This window comes from Hyla sarda, chromosome 1 (assembly GCF_029499605.1).
Source record: "Hyla sarda isolate aHylSar1 chromosome 1, aHylSar1.hap1, whole genome shotgun sequence".
In the NCBI taxonomy this organism is placed as follows: domain Eukaryota; kingdom Metazoa; phylum Chordata; class Amphibia; order Anura; family Hylidae; genus Hyla; species Hyla sarda.
In genome coordinates this window covers 489,748,866-489,775,970 of record NC_079189.1, presented here as the reverse complement: position 1 = coordinate 489,775,970, position 27,105 = coordinate 489,748,866, and the positions used below count along the sequence as shown (strand labels likewise).

General features: G+C 40.5%; 1 protein-coding gene across 2 annotated transcripts in view; it reads left to right on the top strand.

The window, feature by feature from the left end:
* The window catches only part of HSD17B4 (hydroxysteroid 17-beta dehydrogenase 4), a 264,853-nt gene that overhangs the window by 180,235 nt on the left and 57,513 nt on the right, over positions 1–27,105 (top strand). For both annotated transcript variants that reach the window (XM_056537370.1, XM_056537371.1), the window contains exon 17: positions 6,621–6,686. In XM_056537370.1, the coding sequence (XP_056393345.1) occupies positions 6,621–6,686 (66 nt within the window). The remainder of the gene's footprint in view (positions 1–6,620; positions 6,687–27,105) is intronic.

The following is a 27,105-nucleotide window of genomic DNA, read 5'->3' as shown; positions in this document are numbered from 1 at the left end:
GGCTACTTTACCACTTGGCTGAATTCTCTGGTTACTGATTCATTTATCTCAGTAAATTGGGTAATAAAAACGTGTCATTTGTTTTACAACGAGGTTGATATTTGAAGCAGTGCCATAACCTATTACCCTCATACCAGTGGAGAGCTATGTTGGGTTAAAGGTATGTAGGGACTGCTGAATAATTGGAGATTAAAGACCTTAAATGTTCTACCTTTATCTAAAGTTTGGGACATATTCGTACATATCATCTTTTTGGTTTATCCTAACACAAATTCCTTCCCGCTTACTTACCTAAAATAAACTCCAGATGCTACCTTCCATTTCTTACTCTTGGATAGCAGTAACCGTATTCTAAGTCTGCGTTCCATGTTCCAGTTGACCTGCGTTTTTTGATTGCCTAAAATGTAAACAGGTTTGAAACCATGAAATAATTACAGTATAAGAATATTGTGTGTATTTTCTGTAACGGAAGCCTACCAGATGCCTACCCACAACTGATTTTAGACAATGAAAAATTGCAACGTGAGAACACACAGCTTTATGGGACTGTAATTGATGTCCCAGATTGAGAAAAGGAAGGGAGCATCTGGTTGTCTGTGTTAGTAAAGGTGTGCTCAGGGTGGGAGAGGTAATTTGAAGAAAAAATATATATATACTCACCTGCTGCCAATCCCTCTTTGCTACCATTCATATGGTGCTGGTCATTGCTGCTTAGCATTTCCTATAAAGTGCCCGCTCAATCACAAATGCCAAAGTGACCTGCCTCAGCCAGTGATTGGTTGGGTGGGCATTTCCTGTGTGTCAGGAAGAAGAGCCGTAAGCTCCAATCAGCAGGGGCAGCCCTGTCGGAATAGCACTCGTGAAGGATCGGTGGCAAGTAAGTACATGTTTTTATTTACATGTACACTGGAAACTACTCTGGAAGCTAGGAGTAAAATATATTTTGGGTACTTTGTTTTAAGTTTTTTTTTAGGTCCTGGTAATTAGCGATAAATCATAAGTGCTACCAGTGGAATGGCACATAAAGGCTGGGTTCAGGTGTAACATTTTGGTCCATATTCGATCCTTATTTCGGTCATTATTTTTTAGTGAAAACAAACCGTAAAACCTACGCAGAGAAAAACTATAATCTAAAGATATTACCTTTTTGTTTTGCTAAATAATACTGACTTGGAAGCACATGATACTTGAATTCGGTTCACAGACAATAAATAAATAACTTGTTAATCTTATTTAAATGGTAAACATTTTGTAAATAAAGATAATTTTACTATCAATTTTCCTCGTCTTCCATAAGAATATCACCAGAGACCACTATTTATATTGCTGCTTTGTGATTTTCTGTTACATGTGTCCAAATTTGTGTTTTATATAGTTTGACCGGATTTGTCCTCGGCCCATCAAGGTCATTGAGCATATTGTATTCTTGTCTTTACTGCCATTGTATTCCTGGTCTGTTCAATTAACTCTTTGAATAAAAGAAAATAAAAAAAATAATAATAATTCCGCAAGCGGAAATTCAGAAGTGTGAATGGGAATGCGGAATCCCATAGAAGTCTATGGGCTTTAATTTGAGGCGGAAATTCTGCCGTGTGAATAGACCCTAAGCTGTTCACTGCAGTTTGTTACAAGGGTTAAACTGAAAATCCTTAAAAAAATAAAAAATAAACCTCTCTGATAGCACAATCATTCCACGTAGGATTTAGGGTAAGGCTAAGCACTAGAGATTGACTTTAGAAATTGAATGACAACTGCAGTCCACAAAGATCACCTTCATTTCAGTGTATTGGGTTGTACTGCAGCTCTAGCACCATAGTTAAAATTGATTTAGTAGAGCTACAAAAAGTTGCAGTGTAGCACAAACATAGATACCTACATTTAAGCTTTGCCCTATCTGCACTACTTTTTGGTGTACCTGCCAGCAGTCAGCTTATTGTTTCACGATAGCACACAGCACAGTTGTTATATGATAACCTATGTGTATTTCCATGATAGCTCTCCAAGCTCTTTCAAATATGTTATTTTGAAACACAATGGATGGTGTTAACGGGTCCTAAACACTACAAAAAGGATAGGCTCCAAAGGCTATAATGTAGCCTGTCGCCTACAATGACCACCGAGTTAGGGGGTGAAATGCACTGTCGCATACTTCTAGAGATTGGTTGAGGTCTCATCGATTTTAAAACTTTTGACATGTCACACACACACACACTAATCACATTGTGATCTTTCTTTACCGTCCTTTTAAACTCCCTTATGATTGCCTTCCTCCCTATCTACAGCTTTTGTGATCTGCCCTTACTGAACACTTTGATACACCAACCTCCTTTCCACCACCCTCTGATGTGCCCTACACAACATTCATTCCCTTCCTGTTATTGAGGCTGCTTTTAGTGAGCTGTAATACATGTGTATTTTGTCGCGTGTACACATGCAACAATCTGACATCTGGAATTTTTATCAGAATCACATGGGCTTCTGTGGTGCTTCTCTTCTGATTGTATTATAGCCTGAGAGATAGTGAACAAACAGAGCCAACACAGCCAACAACAGTGTACGGTCAGAAGCAGCAATACACCAAGCCATGTAAGGGAGTTCAGGGCATCACACATAGTGTGTTTGCTGGGATTTATGGATGTGAGATATGCAATAGAATTCAGTAACAGAAAAGATTACATCACGCCTGCCGGGTAATGCCCCCTCCTGCTGGACAAAGGCTGTAATAGGGGGAATAGTAACAAAAAATAAAATACAGGAAAGGAATAGTATTGCAGAGGGGAACCTTGCAGAGGCAGAAAATGAGCTGTATGGATGATGGCAGGTACTCTCTAAACAATGGCTGTAACAGCTGGAAATTTCAGCCCTTTTTTCTGCCATGTGGCTGATTTTAAGCCATTTTGTGCATTTTTTGTAAACCTTTCTTCAACCCTTTTCGCCCTTTCCTTTTTTTTGTACAGCAAATGCTATTATGCACTTTTGCATATCAGCTCTTTTTGGGACAAAAAACAAGTTCTGTTTTTAAACCATAAACTGCTAAAAAAAAAAAAAAAAAAAAAAAATACCTAGCGATTTATTTTAAGGCTTAAAATTATGATTTTAAAAATTTCACTGAGTGTGTGTAAATATATCCTCACAATAATACATTGATGGATAGTTCTAGTTCCTGTTTTTCCAACGTACTATTTACGGGTTGTTTATTATGGACATGTAGTCACCAGGACTTCTCATACAGTGGGGGAAAAACTATTTAGTCAGTCACCAATTGTGCAAGTTCTCCCACTTAAAAAGATGAGAGGCGTGTAATTTTCATTAGGGCTGCAGCTAGCGATGATTTTAATAATCGATTAGTTGTCGATTATTTCATCGATTAATTGGAAAAAATGTCAAAATGCCAAAAAAAAAGGGGTTCAGCTGATTCTACTTAAAAAATTATGTACAATGGCCATATTAAAAGTTTCTAGCATGTGATTTAACAAAACTGCAGAAATTAAACTTTTTTTTATTTATTTACGCTTACACCAGCTGCTGTACAGGATCATTATTAATGATCCTGTACAGAAACCAGTGTATATTTGATACTGCCGCATGTCTGAACTATTAAAATAACTTTCTGAACTATTAAAATGAAATGTTAATGATTCATTAATATTTTAATTGTTCGGACAGTTAGCCATGCAGCAGTATCAAATACGTAAAAAAATAATTTTTTTTACTTTTTTTTTTGTATAGGAAAAGGGGGAGCTCATTTTTATTGCGGGAGCAGTTAATTTACATTTTATTTTACTTTTTTTTTATACAGCACTCCTATACACATGGGGATATATGCAGACTGCAGAGCATTGCCCCTGACCCATGTTTGTAGTACTACAAATACTAGAATGCAAATGCTCTGCACACACCCCCATGTGTATAGCAGTGTATAAGTACTACATACACACCGCTATAACCATGGGGGTATGTGCAGAGCATTGCACCCTTGTGTCTGTAGTACAGACACAAGGGTCCAATGCTCTGCACATACCCCCATGAGTAAAGAGTTGTGCACTGCACGCTGTACTACAGAGACAAGGGTGCAATGCTACATACACACTGCTATACAAATGGTAGTATGTGCAGAGCATTGCATCCTAGTGTTTGTACTACAGACACAAGGGTGCAATGCTCTGCATATACCCCTATGTGTATAGCAGTGTGTGCAGAGCATTGCACTCTTGTCTGTAGATGTAATGTACTGCAGATACACTGGTGTGTATACATATTTACACAATTAATTCCCTCCAACCCCTCACATACAGGGCCGCTGATGCACTTACAGGAAGCTGTCTTGCTGAGTGCCTGGAGGAAGCATTGCATGCGGGAACACAGAAGCGAGACAGAACTGTAGGGAGGGGCGGGACAGTGTTTACTGTGTGCCTCTAACACAGTGCGGGGAGTGGGAAGGGGTTTGGATGGGGATTGTGCGCACCGTTAAGACTGTAGCCTGGGGGTGGGGGGAGTTTGCACGCCACTTACACTGTGGAACTGTGCGGGGGGTAATATTTGCTTACACTGTGGGACTGGGGGTGACCACGGTGGCCATTGCTGGAGCGCTGGGTGTCTGGGGGGTGTTGGATGCTGCTGGCAGTGTGGGCGTGCCAGTGACTGAGCATCCGAGGTAGGGGTTCAGTGGTCGGGATTGCCGCCCCTATGAAAAGTGAAGAACCAGCCCTGCATGTGTGTTCGGTAAGCAGTGGATCAGCGGAGGCTGGGACAGGGACTTGATGAACAGAGGCTGCAGCGGTGCGGCTTAGCGTCTGACTGCCCCCCCCACAACAGCCTTATGATCGCCAGTGCCAACGAGTCGATAATTATTTGATAACGGGATTCTTCAACAACGAATTCAGTTATCGAATTTATTAGATTTTATCGAATAATTGTTGCAGCCCTAATTTTAATCATAGCTATACCTCAACTATGAGAGAAATAATGGGAAAAAAAAATCCATAAAATCACATTGCCTGATTTTTAAAGAATTTATTTGCAAATGATGGTGGAAAATAAGTATTTGGTCAATAACAAAAGTTCATCCCAATACTTTGTTATATACCCTTTGTTGGTCTTCAAAAGGTTTTCACACACTGTTGCAGGTATTTTGGCCCATTCCTCCATGCATATCTCCTCTAGAGCAGTGATGTTTTTGGGCTGTTGCTGGGCAACATGGACTTTTAACTCTCTTCAAAGGTTTTCTATGGGGTTGAGATCTGGAGACTGGCTAGGCCACTCCAGGACCTGGAAATGCTTCTTATGAAGCCACTCATTCATTGCAGGGCAGTGTGTTGGGGATCATTGTCATGCTGAAAGACCCAGCCATGTTTCACCTTCAATGCCCTTGCTGATAGAAGGTTTTCACTCAAAATCTCACAATACATGGTCCCATTCATTCTTTCCTTTACATGGATCGGTCGTCCTGGTCCCTTAGCAGAAAAACAGCCCCAAAGCCTGATGTTTCCACCCCCATGCATCACAGTAGGTATGGGGTTCTTTGGATGCAACTCAGCATTCTTTCTCCTTTAAACACGACGAGTTGAGTTTTTACCAAAAAGTTCTACTTTGATTTCATCTGACCATATGAGATTCTCCCAGTCCTCTTCTGGATCATCCAAATGGTCTCTAGCAACTGGTCTTGGCCATAGTGGAGTTTGGAGTGTGACTGTTTGAGGTTGTGGACAGGTGTCTTTTATACTGATTACAAGTTCAAACAGGTGCCATTAATACAGGTAACGAGTGGAGGACAGAGGAGACTCTTAAAGAAGAAGTTACAGGTCTGTGAGAGCCAGAAATCTTGTTTGTTTGTAGGTGACCAAATACTTATTTTCCACCATAATTTGCAAATTCTTTAAAAATCAGATTGTGTGATTTATGGATTTTTTTTTTCTCATTATGTCTCTCATATTTGAGGGATACCTATGATGAAAATTAAAGGCGCCTCTCATCTTTTAAGTGGGAGAACTTGCACAATTGGTGGCTGACTAAATCCTTTTCTTGCCCACTGTATTTAGGGAAGCAAAATCTAAGGCATATGTTAATACTGAAAATCTATAGTCTTGTTAGCAAAGCGTCTGCTCTCCTGAGTGCATAGTGATATGTGTTTATATTATGTTGTGGTGTTACATGTAATATGAATCTTTCAAGACCACTTTCATATCAGGGTCATAATCATTTATCTTTAGCTGTAACGTTCTCTACGCTATATTATATTTTGCTGCCCTCTGAGTTTCTTAAAAAATCCATTTATTTGTTTTCCTCTTTTTCATGTCCTTGCCTGTATTACAATCTTTTGTCTGGACATTAAAAAGAAGAAGAAAAATCTCTTGGGAAGCTAGCATGACAAGGAAGGCTCTAGCTGTATTTTCTGTGAATACTGCAAAATATAGGGAAGTATAGCAGATGTGCTACTTGTCTTAGATAAGGTTTAACATATTACTAAAGGGAATTGGTCCAAAATGGAAAAGCTTCTGCACAGAACTAGAAAGACTTCTGCTAGCAAATGAAAGGTTTAACAGTTTTTATCCCCTTACATCTGTGCCTGCTGCTTTTATAAATATGTCCTGAACCTTCCTTTTTAATTTACCTTCTTTTAGGCCACTGCAAACCCACCCAATCGCCCCCCAGATGTTGTAACAAGTGACGTCACATCTGTAGATCAGGTAATGCGTTCTAAAGATATTGACTGCGCTGTCGCCAATCAATTTAGTAGTAAAATACAGAAATGTATTGTATCAAAAAATGTCTGTTGTTGTTGTGTTTTTTAAATAATTTTCTACTTTATTTGTAATTATTTCTTTATGTATTTATTTACACAGTTAAGACAATACTCTTGTAGACTTCACTTGTTCACTTCAGATGTTCACTTTTATTTTATTTTTCACTTTGCAAATTGGAAAACTTTTTGACCTTTGTGTGTGTGTGTGTGGGGGGGGGGGGGGTTAGTATGTTTTTTTTCTTTTCATGTTTTGCTCCCAAATCTGCACCAAAATTAACAATTTGGTGCAAATCTACCTGGAAAATGCAGTGAGTTTTCCATTGTGGAAAATTCACAACAGTTTTGTCACATATAAAAGCATCTTTATTTTATTTTGTATTTAGATATTTTTCACCCACATCAACCTTAAAACTTAAAAAAACAGTTTTATGCAGGCTGACTCAGTCAGAGTTTATTCAAATAATTATTATTTTTGTTTTCAATTTAACAATCATTTTGGACTTATTTGTTTAAAGGGAACCAATCATCAGATTTTACCCTATATAATGCTTGGCAAAGCGTTATATAGGGTAAAATTGTTGTCCTCACCATCCCCGGGGGACGCTCCTGCCCTCAGGGATGGTGAAGATATGAAGTTATAAACTAGTCACCGCCGCTGCCGCCGTAAGTAGTCACCTGGGCGGGGAGCTCTTCTCCCCTACTCCCGTTCTTCGGCCGGCAGCGACGCCCCCTCCGCTTGATTGATGGGCCGCGTCATCACTCTGCTCCGTCGGTTCAGTGAGCGGAACAATGACGCTGCCCATCAATCAAGCGGAGGAGGCGTCGCTGCCGGCCGAAGAACTGGAGTAGGTGAGAACTTGCGGCGGTGACTAGTTTATAACTTCATATCTTCACCATCCCTGGGGGCAGGAGCGTCACCCGGGAATGGTGAAAATAAAGATTTTACCCTATATAACGCTTTGCCAAGCGTTATACAGGGTAAAATCTGATGATTGGTTCCCTTTAAGTGAATGCATATATTTCCCAATTCCAAGTCTAAACTGTGCTGGTACTGTCAGTCTGAATAGGGAGACAACCTACTGATGAGAGATATGGCTACACCCAGCTATGGGATTACGGTACTCATAAATTGCCAGGACAAATAACAGAGCAAAGTTCAAAGGTTCTTGAATTATTCTATTATGGAGAATACAAATTCCTGATAAATTATACTTTTCATGAGTGCTTTCAACAATGGCTTAATCACCATAGAGTTCCTGCCATTGCTATAGTGCCTGTCCTAGGGGCCCATCTGGCGCTTAACTCCTTATGTTTCCTTTCTCCGATCCTAAGCATTGTTTTCTAGCCATCACAAGTTGGTCTCAGTCAAGTTTTTTTAAGCTCTATAAATTTATATTCAATGAACTTTACCAGTCAGTTTTATCATGTTCTTCATTTAAGGGAAGCCGTGGATTTTTACCCATATAGATGATTGATGACTGCATTTTTGCCTGTTGCATTTATTAAAATGCAATTAAAATTTTTTTCTAAGTGAGTGCCATATTTCTAACACACCTATCCAGTAGATAAAGTTGACGAGGTTTCAAAGTTGTTCCAAGTACAACTTGTATTAAAAAACAAACCTCTTACCACTTTTGTACATAGAAAGTGCTGGAAAAGGTCAGCCCTGGCATCCAGATTCAGGACATGGGACCCTATTGATGTATTTGTTACCTGGCACACAGGAGACAGATACGAGCACAGTGCTTGTAATGTGAATCTGAAGTGTTAGTGTCAAATAAACTTTTGACCTGTTAAAGGGGTACTCCTGCACTAAGACATCTTATCCCCTATCCAAAGGATAGGGCATAAGATGCCTGATCGCGGGGGTCCCGCCGCTGGGGACCACCATGATCTTGCACGTAGCACCCCGTTAAAACCAGTCCCCGGCGCATGTTCACTCCGGGTCTGATTACTGGTGATCACACGGGGGCAGGGCCGTGATGTCACAATGCTCCGGCCCCCGTGATCGCCAGTAATCAGACCCGGAGCGAACGTGCTTTGGGGACTGATTCTAAAGGGGTGCTGCGTGCAAGATCACGGGGGTCCCCAGCGGCTGGACCCCAGCGATCTGGCATCTTATCCCCTATCCTTTGGATAGGGGATAAGATGTCTTAGCACCGGAGTAACCCTTTAATAGTGTAGATTGGTCAGGAACCTCCTCTGCTTGTTAAATAAAGGCGAGTGAAGTAGCACGCTTCACTTCCCGGCTCATGGCTCAGTCCAACTGATTGGAGGAGATGAGCTTTATAGATATAAAATGCCCATTTCCTGCAGTCAGTCGGTCCGAACTGGAGAGTGAAGTGCGTTGCCAGTGTGCTTCACTCATCTATATATAAGGATTTGAGGGGTTCTTAGGACTTTGTCTCATTGTCATTGTAACATGTCAAAAGTTTAAATGACAGAAACGCTTTATTAGAAACATTGTGTATTTGCCAGAGCTGTTAATGGTCCTCAGCTGCTTTCTAGGACACCTACAAAGCAGCCTTTTTCATACAGGTAGAGATATTGCACCGTTTGATTGTTTATAGGCGTACAAGTTTCCAGTAAACTGCAGAATTTGGTTCTAGCAGTTCTTATACTATGGAACCGAGAAAGTGAGGTTATGACTAAAACCTTTTTAATGTGTTGCTAAAGGACATTGGACTTGAGATGTTATGCATGAGACACGCTTATGAAATATCTCACGTTTTGTGAAGAAAAGTCACAAATCCAATTTTAGTAGTTAAATACTTGAAGATCCACACAGCTGAGTTCTGGGTGACAGCTCGGAGGTGTTGTGATTAATGGCAGTATTAAAATATAACAGAATAGAATGCTTTTCTTTACAATATCCTCTGGGGTTTGACAAGCAAACCTTGCACTTTAGATATAAAATTGATAGGAGATTAAAGGGGATCCATCATCAGGTTCTCTACTATGTTTTATTTGCTTTGTATACAAGACTTATTGCTGTCTGTTAGTTATGTAGCCGCTTTTCCTTGGTAGCATCCACCATAACTAATGGCTTATGAACCAGAAACCGTCCTTTCTTGGCTCTCAACAAACCCATATTTGTTATCCTAGATCACAGGTGTTTCTATTATCTCTCTACAAGATAAAAAAAAAGCTGCTTCCCTAAAACAGTGCAATCTTGTCTGGACATATGTGTCTGTCTGGGAAGAGCTGGAATTTTGTGGAACCTCTGTTACTTTTTGCAGGGAACAATTCCTCTTTAAGGCCGTGTTCACACAGATATGCTGCAGACGTCCCCAGTTTACTTCAACAGAGAAGTGAAAATCTGCAGCAAATCTGCAATGTGTGAACATAACGTAAGGCTATTTTCACTTACAGCGCCCATTAACTATATGCCTTGTCATATACAGTAAATGCATCCATAGATCCTCATTACTTTGCGGAAACCAAAACAGGGTCAATTTGGGCTCTGCTTAGGTGGTAGACATCAGGGTTCACTTTTGGAATAGTGCAGATTCCTGTATTTTTCCTTAGAGCAGTATACAATACTGCTAGAGTTTTTTCATACAATGGAACCTTATGTAGCCACTTGTTGGTGCCCATCATAGGTTTATGTTGGAGGAACACATCCATGGCTCCACTGACATATATCTCAAATTAACACTGGGAGACACAGTATGAAAATAGCTTAAAAACAGAAATCTTCTATTGCTTGGTAAGGTTTGTGCTCCTTCTGTTATGTAGACACAATATAAAGGGATATTAAAACCTATCCCCTATCTGCATGATAGAAGACTTGCCTGATCCCAGAGGGCCCGACCGCTGAGACCCCTGCGATCTACAAAATGGGGCCCCTTCTCCACCTGTGCATGGAACGGCTTGTCTGTATGCTATTCATTGATTCTCTATAAGAGAACAGGAGATTCCCAAGCTCTGTACTCGTAGTATCTCTGTACTGTAGTATCTCTGTACTCGTAGTATCTCTGTACTCGTAGTATCTCTGTAGTGTAGTGTCTCTGTAGTGTAGTAGCTCTGTAGTGTAGTAGCTCTGTAGTGTAGTAGCTCTGTAGTGTAGTAGCTCTGTACTCATAGTAGCTCTGTACTCGTAGTAGCTCTGTACTCGTAGTAGCTCTGTACTCGTAGTAGCTCTGTACTCGTAGTAGCTCTGTACTCGTAGTAGCTCTGTACTCGTAGTAGCTCTGTACTCGTAGTAGCTCTGTACTCGTAGTAGCTCTGTACTCGTAGTAGCTCTGTACTCGTAGTAGCTCTGTACTCGTAGTATCTCTGTACTCGTAGTAGCTCTATACTGTAGTATCTCTGTACTGTAGTAGCTCTGGTGTTCCAAAGACAAGTGCAAGGAGCCCATACCAACAGTACAGGGAGAGATTCTGATCCTGTTCTGCAGATCGCTGACACAATCCGACACTTAGGGGGAGATTTATCAAAACCTGGGTAGAGGAAGAGTGGTGCAGTTGCCCATTACAACCAATCAGATCACTTCTTTCATTTTTAAATAGGCCTGTAAAAAATGAAGGAAGCAATCTGATTGCTACGGGCAACTTGTACCACTTTTCCTCTACACAGGTTTTAATAAATTTCCCCCTTATTTCCTATCCTGCCCTTTACCTAGAGGACAGGATAAAACCAAATTGTCCTGTTTGGCCTAATCTTGGTTCTGGCTTTCTTAAATCTGTTAGGACCTAATTACCACGGTGACACTAATTAAAGGATCAGGCTTTTCCATTTGACACTTTCAGTTTTTCCCTTATGTAAAATTTATAAGTACCCCATCAAAATAACTGATTCTTACAATTTTCATTTGCTATGTGAAATCCTGTAACAACATGTTTTAGAATTAAGCTATGAAAAGAAAAAAAAAATTGTCTTTTTGAAATATGAAAAGAGGAGCATTCTCTGTCCCAGTCCTTGTATCCAATTGGCACTAATTGGGATCAGTGAGTCAGTGTTAAATGATCTATCAGTTTCAGATGGAAGTGAAGTTAATTGGCAGCTGCTCTGCGCTTCTTATGCTTGTGCTAAGGAGACGTTAGCACTAAATATAAAATCCCAGGCTGCGCGTAAGATTGCAAGTTCAGCAATTCAACGCCAGACATCGATGAAGCATATTCATCACGTTGCAATTAATAGAGACGTATTTGACTACAAATGAAAACCTGAAGTATCACAGACTGGGTCTAAAACATCAACAACATGGAATGTAAGCGTTTGACGGCTGCGGCTGTGAGGGTAGGGTTACTCAAAGACCCAGTTTTTAATTTCATCTGTATGAAGTACAGAAAATGAAGTATTTCTCACAGAAAAGGATTAAAGCAACACATGTTTTGCTATGCACATGTTTATTCCCTTTGTGTGTATTGGAACTAAACCAAAAAAGGAGGGGGAAAAAGCAAATTGGACATAATGTCACATCAAACTCCAAAAATGGGCTGGACAAAATTATTGGAAATTATTGTGGAAAAATTTGATTGTTTCAAGCACGTGATGCTCCTTTAAACTCACCTGGTGCAAGTAACAGGTGTGGGCAATATAAAAATCACACCTGAAAGCAGGTAAAAAGGAGAGAAGTTCACTTATTCTTTGCATTGTGTGTCTGTGTGTGTGCGCAACACTAAGCATGGGCAACAGAAAAAGAAGAGAACTGTCTGAGGACTTGAGAAGCAACATTTTTGAAAAATATCAACAATCTCAAGGTTACAAGTCCATCTCCAGAGATCTAGATTTGCCTTTGTCCACAGTAAGCAACATTAAGAAGAACTTTGCAACCCATGGCACTGTAGCTAATCTCCCTGGGCGTGGACAGAAGAGAAAAATTTATCAAAGTTGTCAATGCAGGATAGTCCGGATGGTGGATAAGCAGCCCCAAACATGTTCCAAAGATATTCAAGCTGTCCTGCAGGCTCAGGGAGCATCAGTGTCAGCGCGAACTATCCATTGACATTTAAATTAAATGAAATTCTATGCCAGGAGTCCCTGGAGGACCCCCACTGCGGACACAGAGACATAAAAAGCAAGACTACATTTTGCCAAAATGAACTTGAGTAAGCCAAAATCCTTTTGGAAAATTGTCTTTTGGACAGACGACACCAAGATAGAGCTTTTTGGTAAAGCACGTCATTCTACTGTTTACTGAAAACAGAATGAGCCCTACAAAGAAAAGAACACAGTACCTACAGTGAAATATGGTGGAGGGTCAATGATGTTTTGGGGTTGTTTTGCTGCCTCTGGCACTGGGTGCCTTGAATGTGTGCAAGACATCATGAAATCTGAGGATTACCAACGGATTGTGGGTCACACTGTACAGCCCAGTGTCAGAAAGCTGCGGTTGCGTCTGAGATCTTGGGCCTTCCAGCAGGACAATGACCCCAAACATATGTCAAAAAGCACCCAGAAATGGATGGCAACAAAGTGCTGGACAGTTCTGAAGTGGCCAGCAATGAGTCCAGATCTAAATCCCATTGAACACCTGTGGAGAGATCTTAAAATTGCTGTTGGGAAAAGGCGCCCTGGAGCAGTTTGCAAAGGAAGAGTGGTCCAACATTCCGGCTGAGAGGTGTAAGAAGCTTATTGATGGTTATAGGTAGAGACTGATTTCAGTTATTTTTTCCAAAGGGTGTGCAACCAAATATTAAGTTAAGGGTGCCAATAATTTTGTCCAGACCATTTTTGAAGTTTGGTGTGACATTATGTCCAATTTGCTTTTTTTCCTCCCTTTTTTGATTTAGTTCCAAAACACACAAAGGGAATAAAAATGTATTGCAAAACATGTGTTACTGCAATCCTTTCCTGTGAGAAATACTTCATTTTCTAGAAAAATTTCAGAAGAAACAAGAAGTTTTAAAAGGAATACACTGACTAGATCACACCTGCCAACATGCATGTCATCTGGATACAAGACAACACCTACCCCTACGTACGTTTTGCAAAATGGCTTCCTGAGGAAGCCATTTTGCTAAATGTACATAGGGGTAGGTGGTGGTATTTTCACCTGGTGTCCAAGTACTTCTGTAATGCTACTTTATCTGAAAACAGAATTGAATAGAGTGCAGATACTGGCTATGTGGTTTATGTTTTTGTTTTTTTAATACTTAATTTATAATATTGATTGAAATCTATTGAAATGCTAGCAAGATTCCTCAGGAAAAGCCGGTGAGTCCTCCTCACCCTGCCCACATAATTTGATTGATAGCTTATGTATGAATTGGATTAAGAGAGAGTTTTCAGTCTGTGTGGGTGGGGGAAGTGAGACTCATAGGCTTTCTTTCTAAGTCCTGACAGTGTCTTAACTAAGTTATGCGGTATAGTTTATATTGGTGTTCCAAGCAGTGTATAAGTGGAGTAGAACACGGTAAGTGCTTGTTTGTCTACAATAAATTGTACATTACAGACCTTGTATAGCTGGCTGCCTGTTGTTACTTGGCATGTATTGGGAAAGTGATGTAAATCAAAAAACAAGAGATGAAAATGCACAATGCAAACTTGAATGCATTCCACTATTCTGTGATCCACGTCCCATTAGTTGTCTATTGGCTATCACTGGTACCTACAAGAAGAACGCTTCAGAATTGCATTAGCAGCAGTCCCAAATCGTTGTATATTAACTGTAAAGTATTGCCTCAAGTAATGTAATCACAAGGTTGTTCAATCTCTTAAGTAGCATTTTGCAAGTGGTTTCAATTTTATTTGAGCAATTGTATTGATTTTGTCCCTGTCTTCATGTCCACATAACTATCTAGATATGCCATGCACAACAGCTGGTTAAGAACCTTTTAGGCCATCCAGTCTGTCAAATTCATTTCACCCTTGACCTTTCTTATTTCTTAAAATGTTTTTGTAAAAGTAATAACTGTGTTAACGTTTACAGCAAAGAAAATAATCTTTTAATTCATTTGTAATTCATTGTAGTATCTACAGTGTTGTATGTTAAAATCAATGCATTATTTTATTTTATACTATATAAAGAAAAAAAAAATGACCTTTAAATGTAATTTAACGAATTCAATTATGCATTCTATGATGCTGAACTGAATTTTTTTTACCTAGAATCTAAGGCAGCAGCATCATTTTGCCGATTTAATAACATTTTAGGTTGGTAAGTTTTAGGTTTCCATATCATCCTAGGCTGCACTAAGAGTGAGAGTTGAGAAGAAATAAGAGTTCACCTCCAAACATATAGTATCTAGTAGGGATCGACCGATATCGTTTTTTTAGGGCCGATACCAATAATCGGTGGAGGTTAGGGCCTATAGCCGATAACTTATACTGATATTCTGGAATAAGTTATCGGCTATTTATCCCACCGCGACACCGCTGCAGATCATTGATTTAAAGCGGGGGCTTTAAATCAATGCACTGCAGTGGCTTTTGCAGTGCCATAGGCCGCTGCCGCCACCCGCTTCTCTCCCCCTACCTGTCAGGGTGGTCCGGGCCATCCACCCTTCTTGTAGTGTCCGGCGGCATTCCGGGTGGAGGGTGAACCGGTCCGGGCTGTCCTTCTTGTCCGGGGGTCCTCTTCTTCACTCCGGGCTGGCTCCGGCCTAGTAACGCAGCATAGACGTCGCTGCGCAGCGACGCACCTGACGTCAAGGCCTAGCTGCGTCTATGCAGCGTACTAGGCCGGAGACTGCCCGGAGTGGAGAAGAGGACTCCCGGAGAAGGACAGCCCAGACCGGTTCACCCTCCACCCGGAATGCCCCCGGACACTACAGGAAGGATGGATGGCCCGGACCACCCCCATTACGGGTAAATTTAATTTTTTTTATTGACTCGGAGGGTGGGGGAGGGGCCCGACCGGTATAGCAGTATGGGCAAAAATCCATACCGTGGGAGGAAAAAAAAATGGTATCCGGGTTGCGGGTCGGGGGGGCGGGGGGCTACGGGGGGGCGGTCGCGGGGCGGTGCGGGGGGGCAGGGCATTGTCGGCTTATTGGCAAGGTAATTGCCGATACCAATAATGCCCAAAATCGTGATTATCGGCTGATAATATCGGCCATACCGATAATCGGTCGATCCCTAGTATATAGTGCTCCATCCTCTAAGTGTGTTTTTGGCATCCACCTGGCTTGTATATGTCAGTACGCTTTTTGGTATGGAAAAGTGTAGTTGACAATGCAATTTCAAACAAATGTATAAGTTAAAAAAAATTACTATGTAGTATCTGCATTTAGTGATGGCTTTCAATTTCTCGTGATAAACATCCAATAAAATATCCCAACATACTAGAAAAACTTTCAGCAGGTTGCTCTTTACATATATTGAACCATGAGGAAAGGAATGGATTTTCTGCCATTTATCTCCACAGATCTTCTCAAGTTCTTTCATGTTGGATAGGGACAGTCTGTGTACAGTTATTTTCATGCCTCTCCAGAGATGATCATTTTTTGTTGAGTTGTCCCTAACTCACTCCTGTGTTGTCTTGGCTGTGTGCTTAGGATTGTCAGAAATAATGTCATAACTTTTTTAAAAATAAAATGTGACTTTTATGAATTTCTAAAAGTATGACAAAACAGTATGCAATTCACATCTGAGCTGTACCGATAAAATGGCAACTGAAGCAATATGTTTTTTTTTTATTTATCCTCTATTGAATTTGCCCAAAAGGGTCAATGTCTTGTTGGAAGATAAACCATCAGGGCAGACTGAGGTCCAGAACACTATCAGTCACGTTTTTATTAATCTGTTTTACTCCCTTAACTCTGACCAGTCTCCCTTTGCCAGTCCCCTGAAAAGCACCTCCACAGCATGATGCGATCACCACCATGTTTCACTGTAGGTAGGGCATAATGCTTAGAATTGAGGACTTATGTTCAAACTTGGCTTCATCAGACTATAGAATATTTAGGTGCAAACTTCAGGCAGGCTTTTATGTGTCTCTTACTGAGGAGAGGCTTCTATCTGCCGACTCTGCCATAAAGCCCAGATTGGTAGAGTGCTGCGGTAATGGTTGACCTTCTTGAAGTTCCTCCCATCAGCACAGTATCTTTGGAGCTCAGCCAGAGTGAGTATTGGGTTCTTGGTCTTCTCTCTTACCAAGGCTCTTCCCCAAATCCTTAGTTTGATGGTATGGCTAGCTCTAGGGAGAAGTCCTGGTTGTTCCAAACGTCTTCCATTTAAGAACTATGGAGGTTACTTTGCTCTTTCAGTGGCGCAGTTTATTTTTTGTAGCCCTTAAATGTTCATAGTAAGTGTAACAATGTAGTATATATAATGACTGTAATATAGTATGGGATTCAATTTAAAATACCTACTTGCAGTTTATTTGGTATTTTTCCAGAGTTCATCCAGGAAGAATAATTCCTGACACAACAGATTGTGCACTAATAGTCATACAAATACAATTTTCCAATTATCGTTAGTGACTGATCATGGGCGCTCCAAAGCATTTACATGTCGCTCCACATGATCATAGCAATTAAACAAAATACCAATTGACTTCAAACAGGTTTGTATTTTATGTGCACAGAATGATCAGCTCTAAATACGTTACCTACAGCTCGCTTATAAGTGGGAAGCCTGTTAAAAAATGTCAACTCTCAGCAAGGGAAACCTCTACCCACTGTATGATATTCTGTGTATGTCCAAAAGTAGCTGAGTAACTCCAGTCAGCCAGAAGGGATAAAAATTAGTTGCTATACAATTGCTTTACTCTTTTTGCCTGTTCTGAATATATTATGTTGTAATGAGCTAAAAAGAGGCTTAGATACTACTGGAAAATATTTTGCTTCATTCAATTTAGGGTTCTTTGAATATGTTGGGGAAAAGGAGCACCATATATATTTTGTTGCATGCAATAAGGAAAACCAAAGGCTTTGTTCACACACTGTTTTGAGCGTATTTTTTGCCTGTTTATTTTGTTTGGACTTTTTTATGGCTTTTTTTTTTTAATGCAATTTTTCTTCTTCTTGCTATTCTTACTATTCAGACTTTCTTTTAGACTTTTTTGGGGCTTCAGCAAAAGCTATAGTCCAAAAATAGTCTGTTATTAATTGGGGTATTTTGTGGGGTATTTACACCAACTAACTAGCAAAATATGGCCATATTTTGGTATGTAAACATCCCAAAAGAAGTAGCACATATTTTTGCATTGAGCTTATCGCCGGCCACGATGTCCCTCCTTGGCCGGTGATGCACTCCACCCTACTGGTGCCCGAGCCCTTTACATGACATTGCCGCTTAGCTCATCACTGGCCAAGGAGGAACATCACTGCTGCCAGTGATAAGCTCAGTGCAGTGTTACGTGTCGGGCCACAAAATGAGACCGGGCCCAGAAAACAAGAGAGTGATATCAGCACCCTGGGGGCGGGCAGTTGAAGGTGAGTTAAAGTTTGTTTTAATTTTCATTATCAGACCCCCTTTAAAAGCAGTGTGTCATCAGAAAATGCTATTGATTCAAGTTGTTGTCTTTTAATCAAGTTTTTATGTATTTTTTGGCGATTTTTTTTTTTCCCCCCTATAATTTTCCTTTTTTTTTTTTTTTTTTTTTTTGCAGTATTATAGCCGTGCTAAAGCATGACAATGATCTGTGAAGCAGATCAGTGTGTGCAGTGCTATAGCCACTAGAGGAGTGGCTATAGCACTGCACACACTGATCTGCTACACAGATCATTGTCATGCATTAGCACGGCAATGATCAGTGTTATCGGCGGTTGATTGCTCAAGCCTGGATTTCAGGCTTGGAGCAATCAATCGCCGATCAGATCAGACATGATGGAGGCAGGTAAGGCACCCTCCGCTCGTGTTCTAGCTGATCGGGACATAGTGATTTCACAGCGATGGTCCCGATCAGCCCGACTGAGCTGCCGGGAGTGTATTTTTGTTACTTTAGACCTGGCGATCAACTTTGAATGCCGCGTCTAAATGGTTAATAGCGAGCAGCACAACGATCAGTGCCGCACGCTTTTAGCCCAGGGTCCCGGCTTTCTTTAGCCACCAGGACCGACTCACTATGAGGCGGGGTCACGGTGTGACCCTGCGTTATATATTGGGACTGGGCGCAGGGCGTACAGGTACGCCCTGCATCCTCAAGAGGTTAAATGTTTATCTGTTATTGTACTACTTTATAATTAAAAAAAACTTACAACTTTTTAAAGAAAATAAGTGTGCCCAAAATTGTCCTATTCTGACCCCTATAAATTTTTTATTTTTCTGTATACACTGCTGTATGAGATTATTTTTAATCTGTAGTTTTAGTACTTTTTGATTATACAGGGAATAATCTAAGGATTCTTCTAGGGTTAGAGACAATTTGAGGAACAATTTGAGGAACCAGTGGGTGGTTCAGAAAGTTACAACCACCCACTATTACTTGGGTAGTTCCTCAAATTGTCTCTAACCCTAGCAGAATCCTTAGATTATTGGCCTGAGATATTAAACAACAACACCTTACATGTGCCTTAATGGTTGCTATCCGTTACCCATACACTACATGTAAAAAAACAAAACATACATTTAAATGATGCATTCTTTACTTGTTAATTTGAGATTGTATTTCTATGGATATCCTGATAAATTGTGTAATTTAATGCTCCTCTTTTAAATCCATTTTCTCTAACTTTGTTTATTCAGTGCGTTTTAGAACATCATCCATACTGAAATCTAAACATTTTTTTATTGTAGAGGAAAGAACATAGTATCCTATAAAAATGAAGGATGAAAAAAATTGCAAACTGTCCATCTCCAGACGTCAGAATAGGTCTGAATGTTTGTACGATAAGCCTGTGGAAGATATTCCCTGCTTATAGAAAACCTATTGTGTGCCTAGAATCCCTTGAGGTGCTGGTCTAATTATGAAAAGCCTTCACGGCCTCTTTGTGCATAGTGTGAAGTTAAGTAAAGTGTAACTGTGTTTGTTTTTGTCCAGAAAATGTCACAGATCTTCAGACGAGACGTTACTTTGTCACTTGCGGACATCAGCAGTGGGTAGCCAGCTTGAGCTTCTCTGGTAGTACTGCAAGTGGCCTTTTCTTAGGTCTGCAGGCAAAACTGAAAATTGGCTCAGACAAGACATCTTTCAGCCTCCTTTCCTATCTGGCTGAATTCCTAAATTGTTAAGAAATAAGTCTTGACAGTTTGCATTATTAATTTGAGTCCAATCAAACCGCATTAGAATTGACTTCAGTCATGTCGGTTATCAATGGTCTCTTCCTTCATTGTCTTTGTGTCCATAGGAAGATCATTTGCTCTTGTTTCAACTTCCACCCTCTTTGTCAGTTCACTTTTATTATCTTGTGTGTCAGAACAGTAGTTGAGGCCTGAATAATTCAGTGAATGTCAGTGTTGACTCTTTCAGGCCTACATCCAACATATTCTATGTGCATGGAGCACTCCTAGGAGCCTTAGGTAATTTTAGTTAAAAGTAAGATTTGGATTCAAGCCAGTTATCCCAGAAATTGAGTTGTAAATGAGATGATCACCTTGTTTTATGTTCATATAGTCTCATCTGAAAGACTGTTGTTTGCTTTTATTATATAAGCTCTTTGTTTTTATTGAGTAGTATTGTGAACATCTTTGTTATGGTCCACTGCTTGATGCATTAGTAGTATTCAATACATTTTTTCAAGGTATAATGTTGAAAATGGTAATTGCCCATGGTTGGCTTACAGACCGGTCAATAGGGAATCTCATAGGTTGTGCTAAGGAAGTAGGTGCAGCATCACCCACAGAATAACCATTAAGTTCCTCATGAGGGAGAAAGGTAATAGCAATGGAACATTGTATTTAACCTGTTAAGGACCCAGGACGTACCGGTACGTCCTAAGTCCCCTCCCGTTCTATAACCCCAGGCCACAGCATGGCCCCGCATCATAGCGAATCACGGTGCCGCGCGCTATTAACCGTTTAGACGCGGCGTTCAAAGTTGATCGCCGCGTCTAAAGTGAAACTAAAACGTTGCCGGCTAGCTTAGGGGGCTGTTCGGGATTTCTGCGGCAAAATTGCGGCATCCCGAACAGCTGAGACACAGCAGGAGGGTCCCTTACCTTGCCTCCTGGTGTCCGATCGCCGAATGACTGCTCAGTGCCTGAGATCCAGGCATGAGCAGTCAAGCGGCAGAATCATTGATCAGTGGTTTCCTTTGAGAAACCATTGAACAATGTAAAAGATCAGTGTGTGCAGTGTTAAAGCCCCCTATGGGAGCTATAACACTGCAAAAAAAAGTGAATAAAGATCATTTAACCCCTTCCCTAATAAAAGTTTGAATCGCCCCCTTTTCCCATAAAAAAAAGTGTAAATAAAAATAAACATGTGGTATCACCGCGTGTGGAAATGTCCGAATTATAAAAATATATCATTAATTATATAAAAAATAATGTATTTTTGGTCACTTTTTAGATCATGAAAAAATGAATAAAAAGCGATCAGAAAGTCCAATTCAAAAATGGTACTACTAAAAACTTCAGATCACAGCGCAAAAAATAAGCCCTCATACCGTCCCATACGCGGAAAAATAAAAACATTTATAGGGGTCAGAAGATGACATTTTTAAACGTATACATTTTCCGGCATGAAGTTATGATTTTTTCCAGAAGTACGACAAAATCAAACCTATATAAGTAGGGTATCATTTTAATTGTATGGACCTACAGAATATAGAGTGTGTCATTTGTACCGAAAAATTGTACCGAAAAAATGTAGAAACGGAAGCCCCCAAAAGTTACAAAATGGCGTGTTTTTTTTTTTTTTCAATTTTGTCTCACAATGATTTTTTTTTCCGTTTCACCGTAGATTTTTGGGTAAAATGACTGACGTCATTACAAAGTAGAATTGGTAGCGCAAAAAATAAGCCATCAAATGGATTTTTAGGTGCAAAATTGAGAGTTATGATTTTTTAAAGGTAAGGAGGAAAAAACAAAAATGGAAAAACCCCAGGTCCTTAAGGGGTTAAACAGTGCTTCCATCTTGTTGCTTGATTGAGAACAAATGCCCTGTGCTGATTGGGTAACACAATGGTCATTTTTGGGACATCTTATATTTGCCATATATCCTATAGAGCACTTAACTCTGTCCCAGTGATTTTAATGATTTGATAAAGCTGTACTGCAGTGTACCCTAGCTAGTGTTGCATTAGGATCTATATAATGATGGTAGGATCTACATTTATTCAGCACTTTACAGGTAAAGTAATGGATGAAGTAGAGCATGAATACAAATGTCTTAAAAGTTATTTCAAGCTGCTAGAAACTAGCCAAATAAAATCTAATATTTTCACTTTACTTGACAATCATAGGAAAATAATGTAGATATTGCCTTAAAATATTGGGCGTATTTCTGGAACTGTATTATTGATATCACTTTAGCGTTCCTGTATGATAACTGATGTCCAGTATATGTGCTACATTACATGAGAATAAGAATTAACATTACTTGAAATTGGAGATCTATTTAAAATGAAAACACAAGTTTGGAGGGATTTAAAGGGGTACTCCGCCCCTGGCATCTTATCCCCTATCCAAAGGATAGGGGATAAGATGTTAGATTGCCACGATCCCGCTGCTGGGGACCCCGGGGATCGCTGCTGCGGCACCCCGCTATCATTACTGCACAGAGCGAGTTCGCTCTGTGCATAATGACGGGCGATACAGGGGCCGGAGCAGCGTGATGTCATGGCTCCGCCCCTCATGACATCACGGCCCGTTCACTTAATGCAAGTCTATGACAGGGGGCGTGACGACCACCATGCCCCCTTCCCATAGACTTGTATTGACGAGGGCGAGCCGTGACATCACGAGGGGCGGAGCCATGATGTAACTATGCTCCGGCCCCTGTATTGCCCGTCATTACGTGCAAAGCGATCTCGCTCTGCGCAGTAATGTTAGCGGGATGCCGCAGCGGCGATCCCGGGGTCCCCAGCAGCGGGACCCTGGCGATCTGACATCTTATCCCCTATCCTTTGGATAGGGGATAAGATGTCTAGGGGCGGAGTACCCCTTTAACCCATTTTTAGGATTTGTAATTTGTCATTTCTCATTCTTGTAGCTAGGCGCCTGACATTCACAATAGTTTATGACTAGACAGAAACTAAGGGAAGATCAAGCAGTGTCTTCTTAAGCCTTTCACCATTAAAGTTTAACCCATTTAGAATTTTTTTTATTTTTATAATTGGGTTCTCTAATTTATTTAAAAACAAATACTGCCTGCTAGGGGTTAAATTAAACTCAGTCCTACGGTGATGCCCCTGTTCACCCCGGTGCCTGGGTTTACTTCCCCTGATGACATACACTCTTTCTTGATGACATTCTGAATACACTGCAGTCTCAGGGTTTAGATAAAACAATTAAAATGTCTGTTGACATTAATAGGAACAAAAACTAAGAAGGCATCGGAGATTTGCCCAGCAGTACTGTTTCTAGTCATCCAACATTGTGTGTTTACTGCATGTTGTATACGCATGTGGTAGCCTTGTACTTCTGTTCTGTATCAGTACAGTGATGCCCCGACCTACGATGGCCCCGACATACAATCATTCCAACATACGAAGGCAGCATCAACATACAATGCTTTTGTATGTCGGGGCCATCGCATAAACGGCTATCCGGCAGCGCTGACTGCTTCAGCCACCGTCTGATAGCCGTTTACAGTGCCCCGTGTGGTCCGCTGACGATCACTTACCTGTCCTCGGGGCTCCGGCGCGTCCTCTTCGGGATCCTCTGCATCGTCGGCACTCTCCCATCGTCATCACGTTGCTGCGCACGCCGTCCCGTCATCCAATCGGAGCGGCGTGGGTAACGACGTGATGGCGGCGACGGAGAGCGAGGATGCCGGGGAAGCAGAGGCCTTGCCGGAGCGTCGGGGACACCCCGGGGGATGCGGCGACAGCGATGGAGGGCGACATCCAGGGCAGCGGTGACAGTCCGGAGCGGCGGGGACACGTGAGTATTACCTCCATTACCACTGTCCTATACTTTACATTGCACGGATCCCTCAACATACGATGGTTTCAACAAACGATGGTCCATTTGGAACGGATTACCATCGTATGTTGAGGGACCACTGTAATTTCTCTTATTCCTTGTCAACCTATGGTAGCGGGCAGAAACTGGTTTACTGCAAACTGCAAAATTTTATCTGCATTATCGGTTGTTGCAGTTTATACAGTAACCGAGTTAATATTCTCATTATTGTAGATGGAATTTACATGGTTTATTCTTTGATCCATTTCCTATGGATTTTTCTTATAATACTGAAATCCCTTCATTCTGCTGTATTCCTGTTTGATGTATAGAATAAACCGTCTTTTGGATGAAACCCGTATTGGTGAGTTCATTGATCTGATAAGGATTGTCTGCAGTGGTTATATCTGCTTATTAAGGCCAGGAATAGAGGTCTTACAAGGGATAGATCGCTATCACAACAATCTGTTAAACAGAATACAGTTAAAGTAGCAGTAGCAGTAAATTATGGTCACACTTTATGCAAATAGTGTACAATTTTCTGTAGACTTATCTTATAGCAATTTTCTGCTTTACTGTTTTAAACAAACCAGTCATATAGGAAGAAACCACAATGATTTGGTGGTTCCAGTTGTCGTAGAATTCTCTTTTACATCAGGATATCTGTACATAGCATACCAACCCATATTAGGCAGATTTATACAATATACTCTAGTTAGTTAGTATTTGTTTATTTGTTAGTAATGGAGGATTTTATCATTAAAGGGGTATTCCAGGCAAAAACTTTCTTTATATATCAACTGGCTGCGGAAAGTTAAACAGATTTGTAAATTACTTCTATTAAAAAATCTTAATCCTTCCAATAGTTATTAGCTTCTGAAGTTGAGTTGCGGTTTTCTGTCTAACTGCTTTCTGATGACTCACGTCCCGGGAGCTGTGCAGTTCCTATGGGGATATTCTCCCATCATGCACAGCTCCCGGGACGTGACATCATCATTGAGCAGTTAGACAGAAAACTTCAGAAGCTAATAACTATTGGAAGGATTAAGATTTTTTAATAGAAGTAATTTACAAATCTGTTTAACTTTCTGGAGCCAGTTGATATATATATAAAAAAGTTTTTGCCTGGAATACCCCTTTAAAACAGTCCAATTTTGTGTTTAGGGTTTAGGTACACCCTTTATTTGTCAAAATGGTGAGCCGCACTGGTAGACTCAGGCTGTAAATGAAATGCATATGATTAAGCTTTTCACCCTGAAGTAAAGCCTTAATCTGCAGGTCCATACGATTACAGCAATACCTTCTTTATCTAGTTTTTTGTTTTTTTTTACTACTTTTAAAGTGTACCTAGAGAAATGTCATAAGTTTTAATTGGTTGAGCCTGAGTTTTTCAGACTGACTGATCACTAGAATGAACCCAAAGAACAACCCTTGGCTGAATCCTCCCCTCCCTGCTCCCTGTGCATGGGACTGAGAGAAACTCATATTTGTCACACAAATTTGTCGCACAGAAAGTCGCAGTCTAAATATGTGCGACTTTTTTGTGACTTTTGCTCTAGAGGATTTTTAGAACATGATGCATTTTAGTCTATTTTAGATGGAAATGCATTGGAAAATGCATTGGTGCTGAATTTATCAAAAGCGACTTTTCAGCGACAAGTCGCATAGGCTGAAAGTACGGCGAAATGTCAGACCATACTGGAGCAGATTTAAATATAGACTAAATCATAGATCACAAATTTATCAAGAGCCGTGCGCCATTTGATAATTTAGGCGCACAATAGACCAGCCAAACACCTTCTAGTTTGGTCTGTATTGATGCGGGACATACACAGCTTTGATCCGGAGCCTACTTCATACTCCCTGAGTGCACTTCCACTGTTCGTGTATGGCAAAGGTCACCAAAAGGTTAAAGGGGTACTCCACTGGAAAACATTATTATTATTATTATTTTTTTTTATCAACTGATGCCAGAAAGTTAAACAGATTTGTAAATTACTTCTATTTAAAAATGTTAATCCTTCAAGTTCTTGTCACCTGCTGTATGCTCTAGAGGAAGTTCTTTTCTTTTTGAATTTCCTTTCTGTCTGACCACAGTGCTCTCTTCTGACACCATCTGTCCATGTCAGAAACTGTCCAGAGCAGGAGAGGTTTGCTATGGGAATTTGCTCCCACTCTGGACAGTTCCTGACATGGACAGAGGTGTCAGCAGAGAGCACTGTGGTCAGACAGAAAGGAAATTCAAAGCACTTCCTCTGGAGCATACATCAGCTGATAAGTACTGGAAGGATTGACATTTTTAAATAGAAGTAATTTACAAATCTGTTTAGCTTTTTCCTTAGGATAGGGGATAAGTTGCTCACCACTGAGTCACCACTGGACTACTCCTTTAATAATAAACTTTCCACAAAATGGCCATCTGCTTTAACCCCTAACATTGTGGGCAATTCTGGTAGTAAGGCTAGGTTCACACTACAGAATTCTGCCTGCAATTCCGTTTTGAAATTGAATGCTAGTCTATTTTAGACGGAAATGCATTGGTGCTGAATTTATCAAAAGTGACTTTTCAGCAAAAAGTCGCATCGGCTGAAAGTACGCCGAAATGTCAGACCATGCTGGAGCAGGTTTAAATACAGTCTAAACCGTAGATCTCAAAGTCCGTGCGGAGAATTTATAAAGATCCATGCGCCTTTTGATAAATTAGGTAGGTGTACAATAGACCGGCCTAACCCTCTGTAGTTTGGTCTATATTGATGCGGGAAATAGACAACTTTGATAAATCTCCCCCAATGTTTTTTTTACACTGGACAACCCCTTTAAAATGATTGTGTTGTTTTATTCTTCTTTTAGTCACCTGTGCTTTGGAAAAAGAAGGGTTTTCATTGTTCATTTTCAGTATTTGCTGCAGGGAAGACCACCTACCTTACTGTATTGTGTAATGGTGATGTAACCCACTATTACAGCTGAGTTACAGTCTTCCTGCAATGTTTTCATGGTTATTAGACCCAGGGCAGCTCTATTAATGCTTTTCTGTGTAAACCCAGTGTTTCGTTATACCATACCTTTTAAAGCAATATTTCCTGTAAAAATAACTTCAATATACCTTATTTTTTTTGTAATATTATTACACTATAAAGTTCAGTTTCTTTGAGGATTAAAGCCGATATCGGCTACTGTTACCATTTTACCTTTGCTCGTCGATCTCTCCTAACATAACAGCTGAGACTTCTTAAAAGAATCCCACCGTTACAATCGAGCATTTTCCTTCCCCCCAAACAATGATTACCTTGCTAACTGAGCAAACAGTGGATGCTATGAATTATTTGCCGTCTGCCCAGGTAAGACGCTTGCACAGCCGCCTGCTGTCCTTTAGATTTCCTTGACAATTCACCAAATGGCTCTGTAGTGGATGCAATGTAAAACACAGCTTGATGTCCTGCTGTTCCTTGGAAGCTGGTATGGATT